Raw genomic sequence first — 20,151 nt, 5'->3', positions numbered from 1 at the left:
CAATGGAATGTTTACTAGTGATGTCATTTCCACAGCTTGATATGGCACATAATATTGTGTAATAAATTTCTTCAGTTTACTCTTTGGTTATAGGGGCCAGTTAACATTACCCTTCACTTGGCTCTGTACTCTGGCAGTTTAACTTTATACTGTCCCATTTTCTCTTGCCAATCGAATGCCTTATTGCTTGCCTTTTGCATTTGCTTTCTTATATCTTTTAATGCTTTGTAATAATTCCATGTGTTTCCCATTTTTTCCCTATCTTAGGTTTAATACCTCAAAAAGTTATGGCATCTTTCTTCCATGCGTCACCTTATATGGTTACAACCCAGCACTGATGTGCGCCTTTCAATTATACACAGCCATTACACAGGGTAAGTAAACATCGTAGTCATTATGGTGACTGTTGAAGTAGTAGCTCAGCACCTTATTTATGGTTTGGTGAATGTGTTCAGTCCTCTCTTTAGACTGCAGGTGCAAGGACTGGTTCTTTGTTTCCAGATGTGTGATGGATGTAATGGCCGTTTCATTATCTCTGACATAATGATGGTGCCCTGTTCAGTGATTATCATGTTGGGGATACCAAACTTCAGTAACCAGTTATTCACAATTGCTTGTGCTACTGTAATTGCTAGCTGATTTGTAATCTTTGCAAGGTAACACAAAAAGTGGTCTATGATAGTCAAAAAAGAGTGGTTGCCCATCATTTTTGGCTCAATGGACCAAAAACTGTTCATTCCAACCATCTATAATGGCCTGGGTGACCCTGGTAATCATTGAATTGTGTAATCTTACCCTCCCTTGCATCACCAGTTGATTTTCGCTCTTATAAATAATTGACCGGTTTCATAAGCTTTGAGAGAAGTAAGATTTACGAATAAACTTTTTTACATATCTTCTTTCCTTATTGTTGGCTCTAGTTTGTCACATCTAGGGGTTGATTCTTGAAGCTTAAATTTTTTTGACTCTGTAGGTTTTAAATTACATGCTAACTATTAACTAAGTCTGCTGTGTAACTTCTATTTTTGTACTTTTTTTATTGTATCACATTTTTTGATATCACACTGTCTTTACAATTTCCATTTCCATAAAACCAAGAATTGCATTGTTATTGCCAAAATTAAAATCTCATTCAGTTCCATCAGATCCATACCCACTACTACTTCATTCTGCAGTACTAAAAATATTCAAGAGATTTTACAAAACAAAAAGAGTTTACAAACTTTCTTGACAAAAGAGGGATCTTCACCAAGCTATATCATTTTATAGATGACACCAGAAATAAATATTGTCAGATTGTGCAATTAACAATAGGAATTTTAAGTATGCCAGATATTTTGTAATTTAAAATATTTCTAAAAGAAAAGCAATTGTAACTGTACATAGAGAGTCAATACATATGGATTGTGATAAAGTAATGAAATAATTTTTCCTTGTGCATTTTAGTCTGAAATGTAATACATCATATACAAAAGCATATGAAATTCTTTTAGTTAAATAGCTGAGACAATATTAACCTGTTCAAAAGGTAGAAAGTATTTTTGGTATCTATAACTTCTGTTGAATAAAGGTGATGTTAGAGGATGATGTCCCTTTACAGTATCCCCTTCACAAAATTTTGAAACTGTTTGTTTACAATATTTTGTGACAGACTATAAAGTTTGACAATCGGTGTACAAAATGATGCCAAAAGGTTGAATACTGATGTATAGAAGTATCTGGTACATAACATATTACAGAAAACAGAAAAATATCTGCTATACAAGTCATAATCTATACATATGTCAGGGCTTGGCATTCAGCTTTTGAGATCTGTGGAGCATACTTTTACAAGACAAATAATACAAAGTCAAAACTATAACATTACAACACTACACTCTGGAAATAAGTACAGAGACTATAATTACAAATTGTAAGTATACATCCATAAAATAACACCTTCAAATCCTTAAAAAGAGACGAGAAAAAATTCAGAGCCTAAGTGTACGATGAGTGAGCCGATTCTAAAAATACGACGATGGGTACAGACCAGAGGAATATACTCAATTATGAGTAGGAATATAGTACAAAATCAATCAGCCACATAAACCAGAGTATTTGAGGATATGTTGATTCATAAAAGGAGGGAGAGGGAGAGTCATAAATAGCTTTAAATGATGACCTAATAAAGTAGCTTGAGGACAAAAACAGTGTATGGAAGTAGACATGTATACATCTTGTTATATTGACTATGCTAGCAAATAGTGTGGAAGACATACAAACTAACCTACATACATAAAGGCCTAGAAGACTCATTAACAACTGATAAAAAAAGTACATACTGATTCAAAGTTACATAATGTATTGGGAATTTAATCCCCCTACTTCAAAAAAACTTACATTTATGTGAAATAACACTGTCTTTGGTAGTCTTGGTTAACAATTTACAAATCTCAGTCACAACACTGATGTAGTTGGCAGGTGATTGAGTACATTACCCAGCACCTACGATTTCTTGTAAGTTGACTGGTCCAGCCAGTAGTGTGGGAGTGAATCTACCCACAGCTTTCAGTTTCCTCCCTAGAGTTCTCAAACTTTCAGTCTAGCATTCAACCAAATCCTGAAACATTGTTTTATGTACTAAATATGCTGTTCAATACCTTCTTTACATCACACGGAGTATGCTCTCCCTAATAAGTTTCCAAAAGCAGTTACTTATGTGAGATGAAATTTAAAAACGGTTCACACATGAAACTTTGATAAACAGAGTTAACTGCAATGGAAAGAATAAACTAACAAGGTGATACACACAGATATACTAACATACTATTCCTATTTTTTACAGTACAAATTATGTATATTATCCCATTTCAAAATTGGAAAAGGATCTACTCATGTAGTCTTATAGCATATATGTATCATATTCTAAAGTACAAATCTATTACAAAAAATCATTATATAGTGCATCATAAATTTGAACAGCCTATAGATAAGACAAAACTCTAGGAATGACATTATCTTACGTACTACATTCTTGATAAACACACCACAATTATGTAGTCTTATGAATCTGCAAACATAGTGTGTATTTTCTTCTAGATCATTAAGCATCAATGGTCATAGGTCTTGTCATCTATACTAAAAGTTAACAGTACTTAACATTTTACATACTTGCTTTACTTACCACTAGTCCCTCCTATCTTTACACGTGCAAAGGACATTTCCACAAAATTCTTATTATACTGGATCTTGTCTCTAAACTGTTCAGATGTACCACAAATTGGTACCTGTCTCAAACAAACAGTTCCCTTCCCACTGATAAATCTTAATGTTAAAGTATGGACATCCAAAATCTGAATCATCATCTCTGATAATAGACACTTCATGTAAAATATCACTTTCAATTTTGTTAAATGCTACATCTACACTGTTTTTACAGGGTTTAATCAACTTTGCTGATATCATAGAATCACTTTGGTTACTCATTTTGTCAGGTATAGATTAAAGACAAGGAATGGATTCCATAGTGCAACTGACCTCACTTATTACAGAAGGAACACAAAAAATATATTACTGTCAAAATTACACTTCCTGCTCAGATCTTCTTTGACTTCATTCCACCAATTTGGATATAAATTTTGACTAACCACAGCTAACTTATTCCAGAATGCACATTTATCTATGTTACCATCAGTCTCGTAAAAAACAAACTTAAAAATGTTTTGACCTTTTTCTCTTGGCTTACTCTGCGTGATATTAATGAAAATCTGCTTTGACTGGACTGGTATTCCAAGACTCTCACTTACACCATCACATTCATCACCTTACCTTTATTCACAAATAACTCTGAAACTTCATTATTCTTCAACTCCACAACTACATGACAATCATCATAATCATAATCTCTGATGATGATTATGATTGATGATTATGATTGATGATTATGATTGATGATCATACATTCATTCTCAATAAGCTACCAGTCTCAGACATACCAACTTCAGTCATTTCACAGCTCTCATTCGCATCTATATAAAAAATACTATCTAGTTCAGATCCAGTGGAGTCATCACCTGACTGGTATACATCAGTAACACTGTTTTCTGAGCAAAAGAAGAAATCCTTAGTACATACTGCATCAAAACTCCCATTAGTGTCACATTCTGGTTTGTAATTAGTATTGACAACACTATAATTAAATATAGTATCTCAAAAATTTTTATCAAAACATAAGTGAGAAATCTGATATTCCTTCCGTTCAACTTCAGATATCTGTGCCACTTAATTAACACTGTCATTATTGTCTAATTAAAAGTATAAATTGAAGGTCCCATGCTTTTTGTGTTTCCATGCCCCAAAACTATGGACCTTCATTGATGCGGATTGCTGTTTCCCGAGTAGTTACATCTACAATTGTTTCTTCTGTTAAATTGCCCTAGGTTATCCCCATTATTCCTATCCTGCTGATGTTAAAAATTTCTGTCTCTATTAAAATTTTGATCCTGATAGAAGCTACCATTATCTCTGTTTCTGTAGTTATTACCGTTGTAATCTCTCTCATTTCGATTATTATGGTACATGCTTCTTTCTACTGCCCTATCCAGCCTGTCAACATATTGTAAAAATTGTTCAAGGCAATCATCAGGTCTGTGCACTAAATTACACTGCAACCTATTTGGTAATCTCCTTTCGAGTGCATCAGTCATTGCCATTTCATCAAATGGTTTATCAAGGTGCATAAATTTCTGAAGTTGATTCTTACAAAACTCTTTCAGGGTATTGCCCAAATCCTATAATTAGGACTATTCAAAAGTTCACTTTTAATTCTCCCCTGTTCAGCTTCTGACTATAATTTATTTAAAAAACTTTTTTTGAAACTTTGAGATGTTTCCCACTGACTTAAATTTAGATTTACCCAAGACAGAGCTTCGCCTTCAAGACATCTTTTAACAAATTTAATTTTTTGACTGTCACTCATGCCTGACACACAACTCTCTTTACAGTGGTGCAGAAGATCTACTGGATGTGAATTGTCTTACAGAAAAAATTTTGATTGGAATGTTGCACCATGCAACACTATTGTTTGAATGCAGATTTTTGTATATACAGTTTTCCTGAACTGCTGAAATTTTTTGATCTAAAACATTTACATTAGTTTGCATATTGTTTTCAACATTTAAAATTCTTTGATTTAAACTACTAAAGTTCTGTTCCATTTTTTCTGCTATGACCTTCTGTTCAACTCTGATGTCATTAACATTCTTCATCTGTCTTGCAGACTCGGCAACTAACTCATTTTCCAAAACAATAAATTTATTTTCTAAGACATCAACTTTTTTGTTCACACTTCTTAATCCCTCGGACAACCCATTTTTTAGCTCTGAAACGTGATTACTAAGTTGGTCTGTTTGGTATTGTACCTTATCCATTTTACTATTGTTTTCAGCTTTTAGGTCATTTAATTGTCCTTGTAGTGAAGTAAATTTTCTATCATTGTCCGTGCTTATTTCAGTTGACTGCTCATTAATGCACTAAATTTACTGTTATTATCTGTCTTCATTTCCACTAGCTTTGCCAAAATTAACTGCAAAATAACAGTTTTTATTGTTTCTTTGCTGACTACATTTTCACTTGGCTCATACATGTCCTGACTGGGTCCCACAGCTTTCACTTCTACGTCACACCTGCCCTCATCTCTCTTCATTTTGTTAACAATCACACAAGTACACAAACAAATTAATTTCACAAATACTTTGCACTTAGCTTTCCTTTTTCATGTCCCTCATTGTAGTTGTAAAGTCCTCTTTCAATTGATCCAGTCCATCATTATTGGAAGTATCTCATCACTGTTGTTATAACTTGACTGTGCAGCTCTCGGTCTTCTTTCTCTGAGTGATGGGAAATTCAATATAAACTGCAAAAGGCACAAATCACTGTCCCTTATCTAACAGACAAAACTTCATTATCAGTCAATTGATCATGCCACCAATTGTAAAATTACCCTCCCTCACATCAACAGTTGATTTTCACTCTTCTAAATAATTGACTTGTTTCATAAGCTTTGAGAGGAGTAAGATTGACAAATGAACTTTTTTACTTACCTTCTTTTCTCATCATTGGCTCCAGTTTGTCACATCTAGGGGTTGATTCTTGAGGCTTAAATTTTTTGACTTTGTAGGTTTTCAGATGACATGATGACTGTTAAGTAAGTCTGTTGTGTAATTTCTGTTTTTGTACTTTTTTTATTGTATCACATTTCTCTATATCACACTGTCTTTACAATTTACACTTCCATAAAACCAAAAATTTCATTTTTATTGCCAAAATTAAAAACATGTCCAATTCCATCAGAGTTGTGCCCACTATTACTTCATTCTGTGGTACTAACAACAGTCCAAAGAGTTTACAAAACAGGGTTTACAAACTTTCTTGACAAAAGAAGAATTTTCACAAAGCTATATAATTATTTTATAAATGAGACCAGAAATAAATTTAATAAATATTATCACATTGTGCAATTAATAATAGGAATTTTAAGTGAGCCAGATATTTCATGATTTTATTTCGTGATTTCAAATATTTCCAAAAGAAAAGTAATTTTAACTGTAAATACACAGTTAATACATATCAATTGCAATAAAATAATGTCTTTTTATACATTTTAGAGTGAAGTATAATACATCATTCACAAAATCATATGGAATTCTTTTAGTTAAACCGATGAGACAATATTAACCTGTTTATAAGGTAGAAAGTTTTTTTTGCTATTGATAACTTCTGTTGAATGAAGGTAATGTTAGAGGAGGGTGTCCCTTTACCAGTGGTACTTGCTGATGAAGCACACTGTGCACCTAGCACACAATTTCTCACATGCTTGTCAACATCCTGTCCTCACTCTCTTCACCAATATTGTTGAGCAACCTTACAATCTATTGTTCTTTGACCTCTGTGCCCAGTTAGAATGTGGTTGTGAACTTCTTTCAATACTTCTTCCCATAATGCAGCAGACATCATGATGCATGGCTCAAGCTTCAGTGGCCTACCTAGCATTCCATTTTGCATGGCAGATTGTGGCTATGTTTTGAATAGCTTGTGTTGTGACTTGGCAAGACAGCCAAGCCAACTATGAGGTAGCCGAAATGCACGCATTTAAGCTCACGCAGGCTGGCGTGAGGTCTGGAACAGTTAAAGGAGCTGAGTCTAGTAAAAAAAGTACATATCTTCTGGAATACTTAACTTTAATCCATAATTGGTAAACATCAGTCTGACGGTACATGCATCACAAGATAAATAGCAAATGATAATGGTGCCTTGCTAGGTCGTAGCAAATGATGTAGCTGAAGGCTATGCTAACTATCGTCTCGGCAAATGAGAGCGTAATTTGTCAGTGAACCATCGATAGCAAAGTTGGCTGTACAACTGGGGAAAGTGCTAGGAAGTCTCTCTAGACCTGCCGTGTGGCGGCGCTTGGTCTGCAATCACTGATAGCGGCGACACGTGGGTCCGACGTATACTACCGGACCGTGGCCGATTTAAAGGCTACCACCTAGCAAGTGTGGTGTCTGGTGGTGACACCACAGCTTGAAGTCAGCATCAGCAGTTAGCAGCTTCTATCATTCTGTGTGGTTACAGGCAAGTGTCCATATGACACCAAACTTTCTGCTTAATCCGTCTGCGTTTTATGTGCTTTCTGCCTGGCTTATAAATCTCCTCCAGTCAAATTCGTTTAATTTCAATTCCCACCAAGTCCACCTGCTTGGAGCCTCCTTCAAGCTTAATAGTCATTTTCACACTGTGTGATCATTTAAGACTTTGAATTTCCTGGCATAAATATAGCGCCTGAAGTACATGATACCACACATCAAACTCAACATTTCCTTTTCCACACTCAAGCAATTTTGCAGCTTCATTTAACTGTTTTGATGCATAGGCTGCAAGGTGCTCTTTCCCATTCACATCTTTGCTTATAGTACACCCTCCTGGCTAGTTATTTGCATCACAGGACAGAACAAATTCCTTCTCATAATTCAGAAATGTTAACACTACGTTGTCTGGTGATACAACAGTGGTGTCGTGCACAAAATAGCAGTCAATGGCCGGCGACGCCACAGTGGTGTCATCTGCATAGTATCGCTCAGTGGTCGGTGACACTACAGTGGTGTCATGAGCATAGTATGATGCAGTGACCAGCGCCAGCACTTCAGTATCTTTTGCATTCTGTTGGTGTTTTGTTTAGGTAACGATAAGTTACACACATCAATAAGTTTTTTGTTTTTATAAGTACTTGCACACTTTCATCATGGCAGATGAAAGAGACAATAGGATTAATTTCAATGAAGGTGCAGGTGTCTTGTCTGACATTTTGAATGACTTGGCTGATTAGGAAGAAGACATAGGATATCAAAAAAATTAAAGTGAAGCAGAATCGTAGGAAGACAGTAAAATACGTCCAAGAAGAATTCAGTGAAGGCTACGGTTTCCAACTGATTCAGCTGAATCAGATGAAGAAGACAGTGCACAGGGGTCAGACTTTGATTTACCAAAGACCAATAATAAATTTTAAGGATCCTCGGGTCCAAACATATTTCCCAAAAATACACAGAGCATCGAGGATATCGTAGAATTAGATATCGGGAATGATCTATTTGAATATATTAGCAATGAAACCAATGAATACTATAGTCAACATTGCAAGAGAAGGAAACTGGATTTAAAAAATGCCAAATTTGTCAACGTTATGGGACCCAAGCATAGAAATTGGTTTGGGCTGCTATACTTATGAGAATTATAAATACAGCAAGGATTGATGATTATTGGTCAACAAATCCATTGATAGACACACTGATATTTTGCAATACGATGTCCTGCAACCGATTCAGACAAATATTATCATTTTTACATTTTTCCAACAGCAACAGTAAACTGGATAATGCCGACCGGCTAGTCAAAGTGCAGTTCGTAATAGATTATGTTTCCAAAAGGTTTGAAGAAATGTTTAATCCAAGTCAGAACATTTCAACTGATGAAGGAATGACACCATTGGGTGGACAGTTAAATTCTAAAGTTTATAATCCATCAAAAATTATGAAATACAGCATACTCGTTCAGATGCTGTGTGATTCGAGTACAGGATACATTTCTTCATTCGAGATATATTCTGGTGCTGGACAGCCTTTAGCAAAAACAGTGATGGAACTATTGACACCTTCTGAGGGAAAGTGGCACCACTTCTTCATGGCTGATTATTATAACAGTTTAGAACTTGCAAAGAAGTTACTTGAAAAGAAAATTTGAGTTTGTGGAATGACATGGCAAAATAGAGGATTTCTGGAAAATTAAAGCTCACAAAAGTCAATGTTTTAGAAGCTTGTCATCTATGGAAAGGTGACAAGTGGCCAGTGACATTTGTACAAGATGTGAGGATGGCAAAGTGCTAACATGGGGCTAGTTGTTAGTGCTCCTTTTATCTTTTTTGAATATGAAATTGGGAAGATCTTAGCTGTAAGTCGGTTAGTTTTAGTGATGTACAAATCAGTGAAGTTGGCCATACATAAATATAACATTTCTGAACCTCATTTCATGTTGATTAAGTATGATGTGGAGTCATTTAAAATATTATGGAGGATTTATATTAATGCATGGTTTTGCAGTGATATGTACCACTAAATCTCTCTTGAACTTCCAGTTGCAGCAAGTGGTTTAAAACTCACAAGCTTTCAGTCAAGTACTCCTTGGCAACTGTCAAGTAGTGACTGTCTTTTGGTTGCTGCTAACATCCTTTACTGCTGCACTGCCTTACATGATGTCACTGGTGCTCACTCCAGCACCATATGGGGTAATGTTTGCATTGCGCCCCTGCTGCACCTGCTTCAGCTTTCTGATGGCTGTGTTACAATCCTTGCTCAACGGTAGGCTACCACCTTTGCTGAGGGTGTTTTCACAAACTTTTATCTATCACTTCTTTAATTATGCTATCCCAGAAACAACTAGTCCATGTAATAAATGATGTCACTTTGAATGCAGTATGATGTGAATACTCTAGAGCATGCTCCACTATCACTGATTTCTTATGACATGACAGGGGAAAGCATCTCTCATGTTCTGTCTGACAGAAAACTGTCAATGCTCACACAGTATTTTATATACTCTTGGCATTCTGAGGCCTACATCACTTTTACAGGTCTTGTGAGTTGTCAAATTTTTGTTGGAGGCCTGTAGACTGAATCTGTTTCATACCCCTTTAAGAAGTGGCTAATATTTCTGATTAATGAGCCACAGAACAGAAAAAAACATAAGCTTCATTGAGTTTTATTCAGGGTTCTTCTGCTCCTGTGTTTTCAGGAAGGTGGTTTGTGAAATCTGGTAACTAGTGTATCTGTTTTCCTTGAATACTTTCTGTATGTGGCTCAGTTCCTTCAGCAGGTTTTCAGCATCTGAGACACCTTCCACACAATGCACTAAGATCCTCAGAACAGAATATTTTTGTGACAGATAGTGATAGCTGTTAATGTGCAGGTATCTGCAGTATGTGTGGGTGGGTTTCCAGTAAACACTGTGGCTGACACACAAATTGCTTTATGGCAGATGAGGACATCAAGGAAGTGCAAGGCGCTACCAGTCTCTACCTTCATTGTGAATTTGATGTTGTCATGGATATTGTTGATGTGGTCCAAGAATTCCCCAAGCTTTTTACATTCATGAGACCACATGATGAATGTATTGTCAATGTAATGATAAAAGCAACTAGGATTTGCAGGAGCCACAGCCAGTGAAAAGCATTTGTCTGATTAAAACATTCTATATTCTCCATCATACAAAATCAGATGGACGGCCTCACATTGGAAAGTCCATTAGCTCTAGTTATACCCAACTTGTTTATGGAGAACATCATGCTGGACATGCCTCCTGCAAAGTCTGTTTGCTTTTATCATTACATCAATGACACATTCATCATCTGGTCTCATTGATGTGAAAAAACTGGGGTAATTCTTGGATCACATCAACAATATCCATGACAATATAAAGTTCACAATTGAGGTGGAGACCTATAGTGCCTTGCTGTTCCTTGATGTCCTCATCTGCTGTAAGGCAATGTGTGTCTCAGTCACAGTGTTTACTGGAAATCCACCCACACACATTGGGATCTGCAAGCTAACAGCTATCACGATCTGTCACAGAAATGTTTTGTTCTGAGGACCTTCGTGCATCAATAGAAAGCTCTCTCATACACTGGAAGGTTGCCAAAGGAACTGAGTCACTTACAGAAAGTATTCAAGGAAAACGGCTACAACAATCGCCAGATTTCAAAAGCCATCTTCCTGGAAACATAGAAGCAGAAGGGCCACGAGAAGAAATATAAGCTTGTGTTTTTTCCATTCTATGGCTCAATAATGGGAAAGATCAGCCATTTCCTAAAGTGGCATGAAATAGATTCGGTCATCAGGGCTCCAACAAAAGTTTCACAACTCATCAGTCCTTTGAAAGATGGTATAGGTATTTGAATGCCAGTAGTACATAAAATACTGTGTGGGTGTGGATATTTTTATGTTGGACAGTCTGTGCATACTAATGAACAGTGCTGAGTAGAACACAAGATACTTTCACTTTTCTTACCCTGAGGGATCAGTGGTAGCAGAGCATGCTCTGGAAAACAGACATCACATTTCATTCAAAAAGACATCAGTTATTACACAGATGTGTTGTTTCTAGGATATCATAATTAAAAAAGCAGTAGAGATAAAAATTTGTAACAACACTCTCAATGAAGTTGATGGCCTACCATCAGAAAATTGAAGTGGGTCCTGTGGGTGTGCAATGAAAGTATTACACTATATGGCAATGGAGCAAACACCAGTGACAACAAAGAAGGAAGCACTGCTGTATAAGTATGATGGCAGCAACCAAAAGATAGTCACCACTTGACAATGGCAGAGGAGTACTTGGCCCAAGGGCTTGATGATTTTACACCATTTGATGTTATTGTGAGGCCAAGAGAATTTTATCATAATGGTTAATTGTTTATCGGATCACTGTTGATGTTAACCTATAGCACTATCACAATTGCAGTAAGCTGTGATCAGCAAGCCCAACCTCATGCACTTGCATGGCAGGTCTTAATTTTTTGTGGAGATAAAGTTACCAATTTTCCCAGGTTTCAAACACATGTTTTTTATTTTTTCTAAATCAGTAATGGTGAATGATGAGATATTACTGTTGAGAAGGACATGGTTGATTTGTCATTACCAGAAGGATGTTGAGCTAATCTTCCTCAATACTTTATTAAATTGTACGCAGCTCATGTCACCCACATAAAACAAATGTCAGTTTCTAATCCGCACTTATCCTATACCAGCATCATAGAACCAGTATTGATTAAGAAGTGAAACTTTTTGCTCTCCATTCAGTCCTCTTCTTACAGGCTCATAACAGTTATCTACACTGCCTGTAGTTAATAGCTGTGATGTATGGGAACATTTCCTATTGTAAAGATTCAATTCAGTAATGACTTTCAATATAGTAGTAAGAAAGATTTGTTAGGAGGGGTATACTTAATGTAAACATGTATTTAGAGGACTATACCATGACATGAAAGAATCCAGTTAGAGAACTATACCATGATAAATCAGAAAACTTAGACAGGCTGCAAATGACACTTTCTTAAAAATGTACTTTTTCTAACTGTTGCTAATTAACTTTGTCTAATTATCAGAAATTGTTATTCACTTAGCAAATAAGATGGATAAATGGTACAAACTTGGATCCTCTTTGCAACTATTATTGAGAAATATTTCAAACAGTTGATTATACACTTTTTAGTGAACTTCTGTGCAACGTATTTCTATCAGTGGAAGCAAAAGTTTCAGCATGGCATACTCCTATTTTTATGAGAATGTTTTATAGCTGTGTTATCCTAAGAATTCTGTATCAAATGAGCAGCAGCAGGAGGCCACTTTTGTAATCATAATGGAGATGTGCCAGTTTCTACCCTTTGTATAGGTTTTTTTTTTTCTGTGGTTGTGCAGTACGACATAAGTCAAATGATTGGATGTAGATGTAGATATGAAGTGGATTGAATACCTCAGAATGGCAGTAGGGAAGGTGAATGGTAGACTTCATTTTAGTTGAAGAATTTTGGCAAAGTGTCATCCATAAAGGAGATGGTGTATAGAATGCTAGTGCTATTCATTCATTCAAGTATTTGGCATCCCCATCAGGTTGGATTAAAGGAAGACATGAAGCAGTTCAAAGTGGGCAGCAGGATTTGTTACCAGTAGATTCAATCTGCAATTTGTCCCATGGGTAGATGCTTGATAAGAAATAGTAAGTTACAGCTAAACAAGAACAAGGGTCTATTACAACCACAACAGAGAGATTTAATAACAATGGAAAACTCTTCTCAATAAAATATAATACAACTTCTCTGACACTAACAGGCACACACCTGGAACACTCAGTGAATAAACATTGTGGGGCATGAAGACCATGCCACAGATAGTCCCTAATGACAGAGGTTGAGTGCTCAACATAGCTGGTTGACAGGTATGTCTCAGGATATCACTGGAAAGTTATAAGTGCTGCTGTGGTGGCTTCTGATCAGGCCCTGACTGATTAGCTGCTTAGAGGTTGTGTGTGAATTGGCCCAGAACCCTGGTGTGGTGAACCGTCAAATCGTGTTGGCTTGCACTGTTCTGTATAGATGGGACATGGAGGAATTCATGCCAATCCAGTTCTGCACACAACCCAGTTGAGGAAATAGGTCCCTGACGTGGAGGACCTCTGGTGGTGCTCGTCCTGCTGTCTGTCATCCTTTATGTCATCAGTTCAATGCAGTGAGGCAATACCTTGTACATATGCAAGCCCATGATGGATCAGTGTCTGAGGGGTTGCTGATCCCTTTAGGTGAATGAGGGGTACATGGCACCATCAGCACACAAGTGTTATGAAGATGCTTTATGAAATGAGAATCCCTTGTGGAAAGATAATGCTCTTTCTGCAAGGCATTATTCCTGAAATTTAGAGAACCAACATTTGAGGCTGACTACGTAATGAATCTACTGCTACCAACATGCATTTCACATAAGGATCATGAAGATAAGATGTAAGAAATTAGGGCCTGTATGGAGGCTTTAAGATATTCATTTCTTCATTGCTCCATTTGCAAGTCAAATAGGAGAGGAAGTGATTAATAGTGGCACAAAGTATCCTCTGCTGTGCACTATATGGTGGTCTGCAGCGCATGTATGTTGATTTGTTATTAGTAGTCAACCTGCTTAGCTGAGTGGCAATGTGTTTGCCTGCCATGCAGTGGGCCCAGGTTCGATTTCCGGCCGTGTTGTGTCACCACCACCACCACCACCACCACCACCACCACCACTACCACCACCACCACTGACATGCAAGCCACCCAACGTTGCGTCACCTGAAATAAGACTTGCAACCCGGGGCTGAACTTTCCTGGATGGGACCTCCCAGGCAACGAGGCTACAATGTCATAATTTTTTTTTTTTTTTAAAGTGTTCATTCATAGTTAGCATTAGAGTATTTTAAAAATGTTTATTATGGCATTTAGACATGGTGTTGAAACTGAAATAAAACTAGGATGTAGATTTTAGTCCATAACATAAAACAACTATTTCTTTAGGCAACATTTGATGTTGCAGGCTACACATGACACTGTTAAACATTTGGTATGTGCAGTGGCTGTGGGTGTTTATTATTGGTATGATGAAACTGATTATAAAATAAACAGAGCTGCAAAAGACCCAACTACTAATATGAACAACCCCATTCACCAGTAGTGTTAAAAAGGATAAATAGCTCCATTTTCAACTAACTGTTACGGAAGAGGACCAGAGAAAATTGACATTTTTACAGCATGTTTGTTTAACAAATACTCTGTTGAGAAATTGACTCCAATGTGGACACAGTTATGAGACAATGTTCTTCATACTTATAGATGTGTGACAGACTCTGAGGTAATCTCAAGTATGCAATACTACAAAGACCACTGCATATTAAGGTACCTCAAATTGTACATAAAAAATGATAAGTGACATCATTACATAAAAAACTTTTTTGAGCCAGGAACATAAACTGAGCAGTGTTGAGTCAGTTTAATTCTGTTTTAAGTATCTGTTATCTCTGAGGCATCATTCTTGAGACACCTTTTATATTTCAATTTCAGTTGCAGCAACTGGAAGTGGAAAATCGAAGATTACATGCAAATATGACTAAACTTCAGCTATCATTCAATGATTGCTGTTCTAATCAAACATTAGATGATGGACCAGGACGAGAAGAATTGCTAAGTAAGTTCAAATTGTTCCTTCATCATAGTAAGGATCTTTCTTGTTGCTGTTGTTCCCAAACGCCCAAGTTCATGGTTTTCATTCTGAAAAACAGTTTTTTTTCCCTCCACAGACGCTCTTTCTAATAATTGAGGACTTCTGTAAGTGCAGGTTTTTACAAATACTGCCAGTTCTAGACAGAAATAATCATTCTATCATACTACATGCTAAAGGTATAAAATTGCTATAACATTAAAACAAACATAATAGAAATAATGTTTGAGAATGTGTTCCTGATGTGCATTTTAAGTCTGTGTTTCCAAATACTCTAGGGATGGTAACTTGACATTCACAGGTGACTGTTCAACAGCATAACATCTGATTTTCTACACGACTGGTGTTAATTTGTTATACTTGAAACAGTATTAATTTCATTTATTTATGACAGTGTTATAAATTTGTTCTCATTCAGAGCACTACAATCAGCTGCAACTTGAAGTTGTCAGATGGCGAGAGGAATGCATTCAGTTACACAGTATTCTAGCAAAGCAAACTGAAGGTTTGAAGAATGTTGCTAGTATCAACTATGAAAGTCATGTACACTTAAAAAATGAGGTTGTGGAGCTAGTACTGGCATTTGAAGCACAGAAGGTAAACAGGTATTTGCAAAAATGCAGTACCATATCTTATTTTTGTTAATTAAGTCTGGGAATCATTAACTCTTTAAACTGTAAATTCATGTAGGCAGCTGGAAGATGAATTGCACCAAGAGAAAAATAAGTGGCAAGCAGAAAGAGAACAACTCCAACAAGAAAATGAGCAACTCAGAGAGGAGAATGATAATCAGCACAAGCTTTTGTCTCCAAGCTTAACTAAAAGCCCACAAACTCAAACTGAGGCTTTTATGCAACATGAAATTATAAGAGTGACTTCAGAAAAGCTGGTGAATATTAATTCAGATCATATTAATGTTTAAAAACTTCATTAAAACAGCTTATAGCATGTACAGGATGTCTTAGGAGGAAACACACATGCATGAAGAGGTGATAATACAGACTGCTGTAATGGGGAAACAATGTATAATTCTATGCTTTCTTCTCAGTAACAAAACTTAACAATAGGAGAATGCATAGAGGACTGAGGCCAAATCAGCAATAATATTTGTAGTTTTCTGTGGTCTTTTTAAGAGTTCATAATTATGCCAATTTTTTAGATGTTTCCAGTTAGTCCCTTACTTAATGCTGAACTTCATGGCTGGGCACAAATACCATGCTGCTTTCTCTGTCAGGTACTAGTGGAAAATGTTTGTTGCTTTCATCTTGTGACCCAGCAGTGAAGTGTCCATTTCATTTTTCTTCTTTCTTTTTTTCATTTTTTCTCTTCTTCTTTTTTTTTTTTTTTTTTTTTTTCCTTGTGTAGTTGACTGTTCTGAGTGCTTTTGCAGTGCAGTTTTTTTCTGTCATTGCAGATTAGCATGGAATGAAAGTAAACCCTCACTTCACATACTTCATTCTTCAAATCAAATCCTTGGAGGGTGTTTGTAAAACTTTACATTCACATTTGATTGAGGAATAACCAACAGTGCCAAATACCCTCTCATAATGACTGAGTGACACACTTTAGGGATGTTACCCCACTTCTCTTCTCTGCTTCCACCTTTTCCCTGCCTCATCCCCTTGTCCAGATTCCTGTGATGAAACTTTCTTCCATCATCACCATTAAACCTGGTATCCTCTGGGTGAGCACCTATGCACTAACATGAGATAATTACCTTTATTATTCAATTAAGCAAAACTCTGACAGAAATTGTCTTTCCAGCCAATAAAATTCATATTCTTGTTAGTAAAAAAACCGTTTATTTTCTATTGGAATCAATTTACACCTGCAGTTGTTACACAACTCATCTTCAGTCTTAATTTCTTCATGTTTTTTTTTCTGTGAAAAACTTCATTCTCTCTTTGTCAAACTAGTATTTGTATACCATGCTACTCCTAATTTCCTATAAACCATATTATAATTTTATCACTACTTTCATAACTTTTTATTCAATTTTAATAACAGCTATTAAACTCCACTATATTACTAAAACAACAATCACCCTTATGGCTGCATTCATTACTATGCAATGTTGGGTTTGAAACATTCCTTTTGTCCATATGTCAGAGCTTCTGTGGCATTGCATGCAATTCCATCCATGGCAGCAGCTGGAATGCACTACTCTTAACAATGGCCAGTGTGCTACACAAATAATGTGATTTACTGCTCTGTAGATTTACTCTGAAGCATTATTAGTAGAACTGGATAACTTCTCGGCACTGCCACACTACCCAGTCAGTAGAAATAAGGGTTGCCAGCCTTGACTTGACCTGTGAGAGAGGGTTGAACTTCTCACTACTCCAGAGTCAATAATTGAAAACCCTGTACTTACCAAACTACTTTCAGGACAGATTCAGAGATATGAGCTCTCGACTGGAAAATGATAAATGCTGTCAGTTGAATACATCACCTCCAGCTGGCTACTGGCAGCTGTTGTCAATAATAACTAAAAAGGAATTTCAAAGTCATAATAAATGGAGAAAGACTCACACAAAGACATTACTCTAAAAATTTCTATTGAAGCTAAACATTCCCACATTGATCTCACTGTCTCAAACACTAATTTCCAGCTAACTAATGTCACTCCAATCTGATGGAAGGGCTGTGCTTACCTAAGAAATGTACTTGCACTTACAAACACACTTGCCTGGAGCACTGAAAAGTTCAAACTGAAATCCATACTCCTTCTGAGTCTGTTTCCTGTAGTATGAGAAGTAACTTGGTTTATCATGAAGCTCTGCAGCTGGAAACTGGCTGAGGCAACTAAGATAATGGACAGGACTAGTGCACATGAGTGGCTGAGAAACAATATGTTAAAAGTTGAACAACAGCAATGCACATTCACCCAACCTCATCACGATTCCACATAATGGTCACTCACCTTCATTCCTATGTCAGTGGCATTCTTTCATGAAGAGTAGAGTTGACTGGAACTGACGCTAAATTAACTTTCACGTCTACTTTGCAGAATGTGGCAATAAGGTGTGTGTGAATATGTAAGTTATTAGATTACCAGTACATTTTTATTAGGTTAACAGCAACTTGATGTGAAATATTCTTTACACAGAAATAAAATGTTGTAATGTCAACATATCTGTAATGGTTTCACTTCTCACACAGGCATGTTGGAAGATATACATGTGTTACGAAAATTGTCATGAACATTAGATTGATTATGGAAATTTTGATTGAAAGTATTATATTTACAATGATATGTGTTGCAGACATGTTGACTGTGTTGGGTACTAATTAAAGACTCAACTGGCTGTCATCTACCCTGTGCCAAGCTGCAGCTCATCTGAGAAAACTTTGCTAATACCACGAATAATTATGTAAATTCCAGTTGTTATATTTTAAAATATTATTATCCAATTTATTGCTGATTTTTTAATGAGTTAGCAGTTCATTGCCACTATATGCAAGCAGTATAGTGAAACTTCCTGACAGGCACACACTCCGCTGCAGAGTGAAAATCTTATTCTGAAAGCAGTATAGTTTCTCCCAGTATTGCATCATCTGCTTCATTTCTTTGATTATGGTATACAATCTACTGGTTTCAGCATAGAAAAATCCTGGCAGCTTTGCATCTGTCATTTAGCTGCAGATTTCATGTTCATAATGCAGTAAAGAACCGAGCCAGAAATGTTAAAGCATTGTACTCTTTCTTTACATTACTTACTGAATGCTTCCTCTCAGGATACTCTTGGTATGCCCAGAGTTACAGATTTCACCCTCCTGATATGACTGTATGATTGTAAATGCTGTGATCATCTTCTGTCGCTTCCCAACCTGTTTAATATATCCTTGAACTATGAAGTCCCTATTTTAAGAATGTTGATGAACTGTATTTAGTTTCTTGTGTTTTGTTAAACTTCACCCAATGTACATGGACCAATAATTACAAATGATTAGTGAGGAAATAAGTATAAGGTTTAATAGACAGAGATACAATGAATATATCTTATGACTATATTGTTCCAACTTATGAGGCCAGAGAATGTGACTCCTGAGGATAACCTTTCATGATACCTTCTCACTTGATAATAAGGAACTTTACATAAATCCTGCACATCCATCATTATTGAAAAAATCAGTATGGTCCAAGGAGAAATGCAAGATCTTTTTCATCTAACATCATCACTGGAATTTTTCTTGTAATGGTTTGCAAATAGATGCAATTTGTAGTGCAATCATTTCCTCAGCAGTTTTATAATTAATCCCACATTTATTATTTTTTGTTATTTTTTCCCAGTCCATTGCCTGCAAATACAGTTTTGTTTCCTTATACTTTTACCACAATCAGTGCAAATGGCAAAATACATTTTGGATATATTAATTATTTCTAAATGTGTTGTGTACAAATTCCAGGTTCTTCAAGAAAAACTAGATTTAGCTAAAGAGGAACTTTCAAAATGCCAGAACAGCATAAAATTGCAAACTGAAGTGCTGAAGGATGCAGGGTGTAAGTATATTTTGAAGACCAATAAACAGGATGTTAAAATTATTCCATATTTTGAGAGGTGCTGTTATAATGATTGTGTAACTGCTCCAGAAACAATATTACTTTTTTCCCCTAGAGTTTTCCAGCAAATTAGATAACAATGCTGAAACAGCTGAAAACTCAATAGAGGAAGTGCTAGTGAAGAGGCAAGATCAAAGGAATAACAGAAGAGGGATAAGAAAGAAGGAAAGACATTACCAAGGAATTTTTGAGTTTCACAAAGAGGATATTAGACATATTGTTAGGCATGTGATATTTGGTCAATATATATGCCTGAATAATTTCTCA

General features: G+C 36.2%; 1 protein-coding gene across 1 annotated transcript in view; it reads left to right on the top strand.

The window, feature by feature from the left end:
- Positions 1 to 15,205: 15,205 nt before the first annotated feature.
- LOC126471264 (unconventional myosin-Va-like) overlaps positions 15,206 to 20,151 on the top strand; it is a 170,613-nt gene continuing 165,667 nt past the window's right edge. Inside the window, exons 1-4 of the mRNA XM_050099382.1 lie at positions 15,206 to 15,287; positions 15,739 to 15,925; positions 16,011 to 16,209; positions 19,731 to 19,824. Coding sequence (XP_049955339.1) covers positions 15,206 to 15,287; positions 15,739 to 15,925; positions 16,011 to 16,209; positions 19,731 to 19,824 — 562 coding nt within the window. The remainder of the gene's footprint in view (positions 15,288 to 15,738; positions 15,926 to 16,010; positions 16,210 to 19,730; positions 19,825 to 20,151) is intronic.

The sequence above is a fragment of the Schistocerca serialis genome, chromosome 3 (assembly GCF_023864345.2).
Source record: "Schistocerca serialis cubense isolate TAMUIC-IGC-003099 chromosome 3, iqSchSeri2.2, whole genome shotgun sequence".
NCBI classification, from domain to species: Eukaryota; Metazoa; Arthropoda; class Insecta; order Orthoptera; family Acrididae; genus Schistocerca; species Schistocerca serialis.
Note: the sequence above shows the minus strand (reverse complement) of the source record. Positions and strands in the feature narration are given on the sequence as shown.